General features: G+C 48.1%; 1 protein-coding gene across 1 annotated transcript in view; it reads right to left on the reverse strand.

Annotated features, from left to right (window-relative positions):
• Positions 1 to 2,433: 2,433 nt before the first annotated feature.
• STK32A (serine/threonine kinase 32A) overlaps positions 2,434 to 9,850 on the reverse strand; it is a 19,535-nt gene continuing 12,118 nt past the window's right edge. The window contains exons 7-11 of the mRNA XM_009993483.1: positions 7,771 to 7,868; positions 6,009 to 6,125; positions 3,962 to 4,087; positions 2,861 to 2,989; positions 2,434 to 2,502 (exon numbers count right to left, since the gene is read on the reverse strand). Of these exons, the coding sequence (XP_009991785.1) occupies positions 2,434 to 2,502; positions 2,861 to 2,989; positions 3,962 to 4,087; positions 6,009 to 6,125; positions 7,771 to 7,868 (539 nt within the window). The remainder of the gene's footprint in view (positions 2,503 to 2,860; positions 2,990 to 3,961; positions 4,088 to 6,008; positions 6,126 to 7,770; positions 7,869 to 9,850) is intronic.

Raw genomic sequence — 9,850 nt, forward strand, 5'->3', positions numbered from 1 at the left:
CCCATGTGGGCCGGCGGGACCCACCGGGCGGGGCGGCCGGGGCTCGGGGGGCAGGTCCACGGGAGCTGCGGGGGCAGGTGGGTCCCTGTCCTGCCCATGTGCTTCCTCTCCACCCAGCGTTTCACCACGAGGCCCGTGGGGGAGCCCAAATCATCTCTGTAATAGCTGCCACAGCGCCTCGTGTAAGGAGTTTTACTACTTTGTACACTTTATTAAAAAAAAATCAGCTGTTCCTTCAAACTACTTGTGTTGCTGGTTGGCTTTTTTCTTCCCCTGGCTGCTGCAAAGCTGTGCCCTGCAGGTGAGCTGTGCAGGGCGGCTCCAAAGGGGGCTTTGGGTGGTGGTGGGGCTGGAGGAGGGACGGGCTGGCCGTGTGGTGACAGACCAGCCTGGACATGTTGTTGGGGTCTTCCCAGTTGGGGCTGCCTTGGAGGCCATTTTCAGTGAGCACCTCCCCTTCTGTCAAGTGGTTTTTATCAAGCTAAGGGTCACAGCTTTCTAAAGCTTGCAAAGCATGCAAAAAAACCCCACTTGTTTTTTAAATATTACAGAAATGAAGTGTCCATTTAGGCTGTGCTAAATAAATACACTTTTTTTCCTTCCTTAAGTATTTGACCTTAAAATATTTATTTTTACATGCTTGCAACTCAGACAGGACAAGCTGTCCATGCAGCAGTCCTTTAAGGGGTCATGCCAGAATAGTTGTGCCACGGGTGGGGAAGGCTGTTCATACTTACAGGTTTTGTGAAGTTCTGTTATCAAGTAGATTTTTCCCTGTTGCCTGGTACTGATTAAGCTAGGACTGTACCTCTGTTTACAGAGGAAGAGGGGAAAGGATACATAGTTATAGAAGTCTTTGGAGAATTTTTAAAGATGCAATGTTCTTACCATTTAAGTACTCAAGTGTTTTGTTTTGGTTTGGGGATTTTTTTGTCAGCAAATTTAAACTGAGAATCCAGAAAAGTCCTAGTTGGCTCTGGGCAAGGCAGAATGGGTGTTCCTCCTGCCTCGTGACCTCAGAGGAGAAAGACAAGAAGGGACAGTGGATAAAAAGAACCCCTTGGGGTAAATGGGAGGCAAATGGTTCATCACATATTCATTATATTGCTGAGAACAGGAAAAATGTCAAACAGGGTGGTAAAATGTCACATCTGCCAAAGCATTTAAATATTTGCATCATTCCCAGCATCACCATAATAGAGATGCTTCGGCCAAGCTCAGTCTTGGCAGAGACCACACCAGGAGTACAGCTGTTGCTACAAACAGTAGCTGCTTAAACCAAGTGTGATTTCAATGGTGGAGAGATTAAAAAATACACATTCAAATTTACCTCTGAGGTTGGAAGCCAAACCCTATCTGATTTAGTGAGCTGCAGCAATTTAATGTGATGCTGAATGGGTTTTTCAGGCTGGCCTGGAAAAGCATCTGGCTGCTGGTTATGCAGCAGTGCCTGGTTGTTACCTCATCACTTCCACATCTGCCTGCACCTTCACCAGCCAGCGCTGCTCAGGCAGAAGCGCACACAGGAACTGGCGTGGAGGGGGGAGAAAACCTGTGCTGCCTTCCCACAGCCGAGGGAGGGATCATCTCTGCTTCCAGCCCTCCGTGCCCGTGGGCTGCTCTCAGGAGCTGTCTGTAAGCAAAGGCCACCTGTGTCTGCACGTGCTGCTGGAGACCCTGCAGCTGAGACCCCATCCTCAGTCCCAGCCTCCAAAGAGCGGGACCCTCAGAGCAGCCGAGGACCCACCAGGCCAGTGGCCCGGGCTGTGGCGGAGGGAGGCGTGGCAGGCCCAGCCAGGCGTGTGAGGGCAGCAGGCTGGCTGGCCACACGGGTGAGTGCTGAGTGTGTCATCCAGCACACGGGCACGGTCCTGTCACCAAGAAAGGCAGAATAATAGGATCTGAGTCTGAGTGATTGTGGCAAATCACTGTCGCGGGGTGCCAAGTCTGCGGCTCCAAGGAGGGTGGGGTGTGCTGGGCCCACCAGCAGAGCTCCAGAGGGGGCTGTGCTGCTCTCAGAGGCTGGAGTTCTGGTTGTCCTTGTACGTTATGGTCTCCTGGGTGTTGTGGTGTCTCATCCTTAGGGGGAGAAAGGGATGGTTAAGGGGTGGGGGGAAGCCCAGGCAGGGCCAAGGCCTACATGGGGTGCAGCCACCCGGGAGGGCCCCGGCCCCCTGCAGTGCTGAGCCCCCAGGCCCCAGCCCCACAGCCACCGCCTGCCACAGCCACAGCCACTGCCTGCTGCACGGGGCAGCTGCTGCCCAGCCCTCCACCTCAGGAGCAGGAACGCCAGGGCACGCCCCAGCAGATGACAGACCAACCAGCACACACTGGTACCTGCTCTCCTAAGCCCCCACCTGCAGCACTGGCCGAGATGGCCCCAAACCACATCTGCCAAAGGCCTGAGTCCCTGATGATCCTCTGTGTCAGTACTTACTTTTCTCTGTTGAAAACAATGAAGTCCCTCTGGAGCATCTCCAGGTGCTTTTGAAGATGGCAGGCCTTTTATATTTGCATAGAAAAGTAAACAGATGGGGAAGAAATTGACAGTTTGCACAGAAAGACATTACAAAAACAATTTCAAGGAGATACAGAGGTATCTCTAGGTATGGAGCATATTTAGCACTGCAGCAGGGAGAATGGCATTAAGGCTCCCCTCTCACACAGAACCAATGTGTGTACGTGCTGCCTTCCACCATGGGAAGATACGGAAGAATCATGGGAATAAAGTGGGTCACAAGGGAAAAGGTGTTAAAGGTGTCTGTTTAAAGAGGTTGCTGTGCTCTTGTTAGATGACAATTGGCTTTTTTGGAAAATGGGAGACTGCCTTGACCATATGCTTGTACCTGCTTGCTCTCACCTGGGAGGAATTGCTTTTGCTGGTGTCTTTATCCTTCTTAGCCAGGCGCTTTTTTTTCTTGTGAAGAGGTTTGGATTCCAGGATCATTTCTTCCAGTTCAAAGGTTGGGTCACAGTTCAGTCTGCCTTTCTGGAGGGGAGAGAGAGGTTGGGTTGCCTTAAGTGATCAGAGTCTATTTTGAAGAGTTTCTCATAACTTGCACTGCATATAGGAGCTGAATTTTGTAAAAAATAAACTAATTACAACTGCACACATAAAAGCAGAGCAACTGCTTTACTTCTTACATATTTTATCAGTTCCCTCAGCCGGGGGACATTGTCAAGGGGTGACAGCCTTTTTTGCTCACTGCTTCTAGTCAGTCCTTCGGCTGTTTCAAAGTGAGGGTCTCTGCTGGAAGGAGCACAGTAGCCTGCAAAACTGGTTTTAGAGCCACGCACTACACCCACCACAGAATAAACCAGCAACAGAGGAGGAAAATACATACAGTCAACAAATATCCATCATTTAGCCCAACTTTTGTTTGACTGAAAAACTGTCAGGGCAACATGGCACACAACAGTCCTTTGATTATTTTCTGTAGGGGTTATGTTGCTTCTGTGCTGCTTTAGTCCAATTCAAAAAGGATCAGCAATGCTAATCTACTGTATTTGTTATTTTACTGTAAACAATGAGCTTGTGAGGAAAAGTCATTACAGCGAGAAACAATTCTCATAAAATAGTGGGTGGTCCCCAGGCTGCCTGTGCCTGGGGGCTGGGTCTCTGCCCCTGAAGAGCTGGGCCGGGGCACAGGCAGCTCAGGGCAGGAGGGCTCACCAGCACCATCCCTGCCCCTGGGCTTCATCCTGTGTGCCACGGGCAGCATGTCCAACCAGTTCTGCATCCAGGAACTCTGTTACAAACAGAGCAGGTCAATTTTGCGGCACCCACACTTTGTAATCATCCCCCATTGTTCCTTATTATACCCACAGGAAAGTGAAAATTCTGCCCTTGACTCTCCTCCCCTGTCCATTACAACACGTGATGCCCTCGTGGCAGTTTGTAAGAAGTTCCCATCACCCGGCGTGAGGACACAGGAGAACCTTTTGAAATCAAATGCCTTACCGTGGGAATGAATTCTGGCACTATCTTCTTCTGGAGAATAGCATCCCAGTTCACATCTGACAGGTATGGGAAGTCCTGGATATCTTTCAGCTGAGAAAAACGCTGCTCGGGGTTTGGCTCAAGCAACTGCAGTGAGGAGTAAATGGGAGAGGTGAGACACTGAGACCCTGAGATGAGAAACCAGAGAGCAGGTGCACACAGACACCCTGCTGACTGGGGTTGGGGACACTGGGCAGGAGCACCAGCCCCAGGTGGGTGCCTCTGCTGCTGCTCTAGCTCAGATTTGCTTCCTCAGTGCCTGCAAGGGGCTCACAATCTTAAACCTATTTATTCTCGCTTTCATGGACAACTTTTATCCTCGTGTTAGAAGCAGGTGATGAGGCAGAACACTGATGTGAAGCAATTTCTTCAAGTTAACAAATACATATTTGTTTCAGAATGGGGAGTTAAACTCATGCTTTTATGTTCCAAATTTAATTCTGTATCAGTAAAACATCCTCTGTTTTCTCATTCTAGCAATGGAATTTTCATAAGTATAATTCCAGTGTGAAAGAATGGATTTGCACTGTTTGTTTTCAGCATTTTTTTTTAACATTGCTGTAGGCATTACTTGAACATTACTGTAGGAAATGATTGAGATTTGTTTCTGAAGTTTAAGGATTCAACATTGCATAAACTCCTGATAGTATGCACTCCAACAATCTAGCAGGAAAGCCAGATCCAAGCCCTCCGGACGGGGTGGGAGGTGACCCCTCAGCCCTGTCCCGTGTTGGTGTGCAGCTGGGTGCAGGGAGGGCTGCACGGGGGGTGGGGTCCACAAACACCCCTCCCAGCTCCTTTCCTCCCGCAGCTCTGTGCTCCAGTCCCAGCGCCAGTTGTGCGGCTCCGCTGTGAATGGTAATTTGCCTGCAATGTTAATAGATACAAAAATCCACAGGAGATGTTTGAGCCAGGACAGAACTGCAGTTGGGCTCGTATATCATCCATATGGCTGTTAAACCAGATGCAAAGGGGCACTTGGAAATGTAAACAATTGTGACGTTGCATTATTGATTCACAAGGGAGCCTGTATGGCTTGTGGCACATTGTGGTCCAGGGAAAAGCTTCCAGCATCACAATACAGAGGACACCCACAGTAAATATCTGTATATTACTGCTGGGCTTAATGAAATACTGGCTCAATTTTATTTTAAGCAAATGGGGATATTCTTAAATTTTCTTCTTGGAAAATATGTCCTGATTCTGTCTCAGCAAAGAATTGATGACTAATTTTCATGAAAAATGTTTGTGAGTATTTCACTAGAGAGGACAAAACACTTCTACATACTATTTGGAATAAGAAATAGATGAAAGCTACATCAAGGACTACTTTGTTGCCTACAGTTACCTGACAATTAGGAAACTACTTACATACTTCGCAAAATTTGCAGCTAGTGCTGTTAGGCAGGGTTAGTAATTCAGCCTTGCTGCCACTGGATGCAGACAGTGTCTGCCACTATTGTTTCATTTATTGACAATATGGCTTCTCTTCAAACATTATATCAGCTTCAAAATTCTTCCAGTAATGATTTTGAAGCAATTTTCTTAACAGCTTTATTAAAAAATAACTACAGTGGGTGCATTAACCTCATGGCATCAAAGGACTTCTATCAGCACTTCTTGTCAATCTCCTAATTACTTGGAAAAATAGTTTTAAAAAACTAAAAAAAAGCAATTATTTATTTATTTTTTTCCAGACTCCATTACACATACACTAATATCTACTTCTAAGTTACGTTGTTGCAGAGAGGCAAAGTTACAGGAGTAACTCAGGGAGCAAGAGTGCCTGTGTCCCTGGGGGAGATGCACTGCCAGCAGCCAGGCTTGCCAGCACAAACTCCATCCCCACCCCTCCAGGACGCAGGGGGATGTTCCTATTGCTGCAGCAGGAGAAGCTGGGTATGAAAGTCACCAACCCTGGGGCTGGCCACAACTTGCAATGAATCCCCATCAACAGAGCAGGATGGCAGGACCCAGCTGCTCTGGCAGGTGCCCAGCTCAGCCCCACCTTTTTGATCAGCGAGACCATCTCCGAGGACCAGGCCGCCGGGTACATCACAGTGGCTGTCTTGAAGATGTGGGCGATGTCGGCTGGGGAGGTGTTGGAACGAATGTGGTACGGCCTCTGTGAACGGCACCACAAGGAAAGCATTGGCTTTTGTCTGTATTTCAGTCTCTCTGGGAAATCTTTTTAGAGCAAAAAAGCTTCAAACAAAGTCTCTTTGTACATCCCCAAGCCTTCTATTGAAAGCCTCTCCCTGTGTGACTCTAGCACAAGTGAAACAACCAAAATAATCTTGTCCACAAGAACACTGATACCAACTAGATATTAAACAGTGTGACAGGAGGGATGCAGAACCCAAAAATCTGGAGCCATCGGCCAGTTTGTGTTTGCTTGGCCTTTGCAATATTTTTATCTTAAGGGGCTGTCAAAGGATTTTATATATATGATGCCATGGTTAGAGCATTCCCAGTATTCCTTGTAAAATGTGCCACTCTGTGTGGCAGCTCAGAATGCTTTCAGCTCTTCACCCATGCCAGAGACAACAGAAGTGAGAAGGATCAGGATTTCTCCCACCTATCAAATCAACTGAAAAAATCAAGTCCTGAGAAGAGTTAGGAGTCCTGGCCTGTCCCTCCTGCCTGGTGTCACAGCAACAGGTGGCAGGAGTGGGGCCAGACTGAGGGGTGATGGTGCTAGGAGCACATTTTTTAAATTGTAGGTATAAATTGAAAGATGAAATCAGGTGCATTGTGCTTAGAGTGTACCAACACTAGATCGACCTCACAGCCTCCCTTCACTTCCCCCATGCAGTGACCACCACCGGTGCCACCATCTTATGGCTGTGCCTGCAGGTTTGAACACCTAACAGCATTTCTAGTCCCATCTTTGGTAACAGTGCCATCAAGTAAAAATCACTGTGATGACCATTCCTGCCATTTTAACATTACAAATGGAAAACTCAAATACTATATTAGTATGTTTACAGAGGGCACATGGCTTCAGTTACCCTACAGGTCAGACAACCATGTCCCCTTAGTGCCTACTAACTTGATCACTTACAATTTGAGATATTCAAATTAATCTAAAATTCTGTTCTTTATATTTTAAAAATATTATTTTTAGGCATTCTTCAAAGATTGATGATAGTTATTTAAAAATGTGTTTTGCTTACTCATACTGAAAGAAGACTCCTAGCTTCACAAGATTTCAATCAACCTTTTGCTTAGAAGAATGCATTTTGAACAACTTTGTCCCACTTTTTTTACCCAACATTTGCAAGACACCAATCTCACCCTCTGTGCAGAAGGCTCCAGCCCCACCTGAGTCAGCAACAGAACGCTGCCCTGACAGGCAGGGCTTATGCTTTAGTGTTGATTTACAGGTCAGGTTTGCTTCTGCTTGGACTGCTCAGTCTTATCACAACAGCTACAACGTTTGCTTTTCAGATTTTCTCTTTTCCTAGCAGAACGGGAGCTCAGTCACTCCCACGGCAGCCCGAGCCTGGGGAGCTGCGCTCGGGCACCAGCTCGGTTGGCCTTGCCCGGCTCCCCCAGCCCCGCGGCCCCGGGCGCTGCCGCCACCGGCTCTTTGCTCTCTGAGCTGTGATCCCAGGAGCTCTGGGAAGAGGTGGTTTCTGCTTCCTATGCTGCAGTAACCCTCAAAGCCTTGAATGCGGCTCTGCCCTCTCATCCCCAGCACAAAGCATGAACCTTTCCAGCAGCATCTAAGGAGGGAGCTGTGCGGGGGCAGGAGCGTTGCACGGTACCCGGGTGCGGAGCAGCTCGTAGGCAGTGATTCCCAGCGACCACCAGTCCACAGCGAAGGAATAGCCGGGGGGTTTGGTGGGGTTAAACATTTCAGGTGCTGAAAAATACAGGAAAAGGAAAGTTTGTGTTGCTGCAGTCTCAGGTGGGAATGAGCAACACAGATGCTTGATCCCTGCCACAGAGAGCGTCCCGCTCTTCTGCCTAGGACACAATTAGCATATTACCTATTACCATGTCTTTGAAAATACCTGCTGCTTTTTTCTACAAAACAAAGCCATATGGCTGCTGGATTGTTCCATTTCTGAGGCCCTGCTGAGGTGGACACGGATCAGCACACACAGGTGTCCTTGCAGCACCTCATCTGTCATTCCCTCGAGGGCTGCCTGCACCAGCTCCCTGCCCCCACCAGCCCAGGATCCCACCCCAGCCAGCGACCTGCAGCCCTGAGGACCTGACCCCCTGCCCCCACCAGCCCTGACCCCCTCCCAGCACAGCCCAGAGGCTGAAAATGGTGGGATGGCCTTGAGAAACAAGTGGGCTCTCACCATTGTACCCTGAATGCTTACTGTTTGATAAACATAACCCAATTTGTGTGGATTACAGATTGCTTTACATAATTCCTATAATCAGTAAGAGATTCACCAGCTCCAATTAATTTCCTACACTGTCAAAGCACTAAATTCAGCCCATCCTGGCACACAGTCCATCCTGTGCTGCTGTGGCTCTGGTTCGAGGGCATTCAAGAGCCCCACAGACCCCTCCACAGTGATTGCTCAGTGATTCTCTGCCCAAAAAGCCCAGAAGTAATAAACTCCACTTGCTGGCACATCACTTAACCTGTTATCCTACAGTAAACACAGTTAGGTATAAGGACTCAGCCTAATTCACTGAAGTTGGTGTAAAACTGGCCTGAGTATCTTCTCATCACCCCAGAAAGCCTCTGCCCTCAGCTCTTGCTGAGCAGATCTTTATGCTGGGAAGCTGGTCCCATCCCACCCACATCTCTTTCTTCACATTTCAAGTACTGCCTAAATACAGCCTCAAGTGGTGAATAGAAGCAGCTCTTTTGAAACATTAATAAACAGCATAAACCTAGATATAGTACCAACTGCACCTGTGGCAGGGAAAAGCAAATTGTAACTGAAAAACACCTGAGAGCCTCAGCTTTTTAGGAGGGTATCAGTTTAATAGGAGGTGGGTGGAGGCACAGATTGACGTTGTCTTTCTTAGCCAATACATTTCCCTTTTGAGATTAAGGAAAAAAATACTTTAGATTTTTGTGTGAGCTGGGAGGCAAGAATTGCTCTAAAAAAACCCAAAACACAACAGGGAGAAATGCTTTTTTTTTTTTTTTTTTTTTTTTTTTTTCCTGCATGTTTTCCTCTCTAAAAGGATTACAGGGGTGATGCAGAGGTCAAGGTTCAATCTGGTCATCTGGATAAAAAAGAGAGAGGTTGCCCTTGGGGATGTGGCTGTAGGGTGTTACTTTGGTCTGAGGACAGTGTTAGTGCACACCAAAGTGTATATTTTATGTGGGAGGGGTGGGTTAGCTGTATAGAAATGTTTTTCAGTGTTTTTGCTTTATTTAGGAAAGTTTAATTTATGGTTACAAAGAGTTTTCTGTGTAATGTTTGCACATGAATTCTTTTGGCATGGGCTCAGGATATCTCTGGCTCCTTACCTGCATGCTCTGCCCCCAGCTCCTCCCAGGTATGTCAATGTTATTTTGCTTATGCTGATTAACTGTGTGATAAGGATCAAGTGGGTCTCTTGCTGTTTGAAAAATCAGCTGCTTCACTGATTTGCCTCGTATGTGAACATAAGTGAGTTTTCTGTGTTTCCCTTATAAAGGGGCAAAGAAAAAAGTAACGGTTTTTTTGGGTAGCAGGGACACGAGGTCTGCACCAGCTGGGCTGCCCTTCCCCCGGGAAATGCGCTCCCGGCCCCGCTGTGCCCTGCAGAGCCCGGGGGCACGATCCCCCCGTCCCGCTGCTGGAAGGAGCCCTGGCTGGGCGAGGGGAGCGGAGCCGCAGCCCCTTTGCCTCTCCCGGAGGCGGGGCTCGCCCCGGCGCTGCCCGC

The sequence above is a fragment of the Chaetura pelagica genome, unplaced genomic scaffold (genome assembly GCF_000747805.2).
Source record: "Chaetura pelagica isolate M959 unplaced genomic scaffold, ChaPel_1.0 scaffold543, whole genome shotgun sequence".
In the NCBI taxonomy this organism is placed as follows: Eukaryota; Metazoa; Chordata; class Aves; order Apodiformes; family Apodidae; genus Chaetura; species Chaetura pelagica.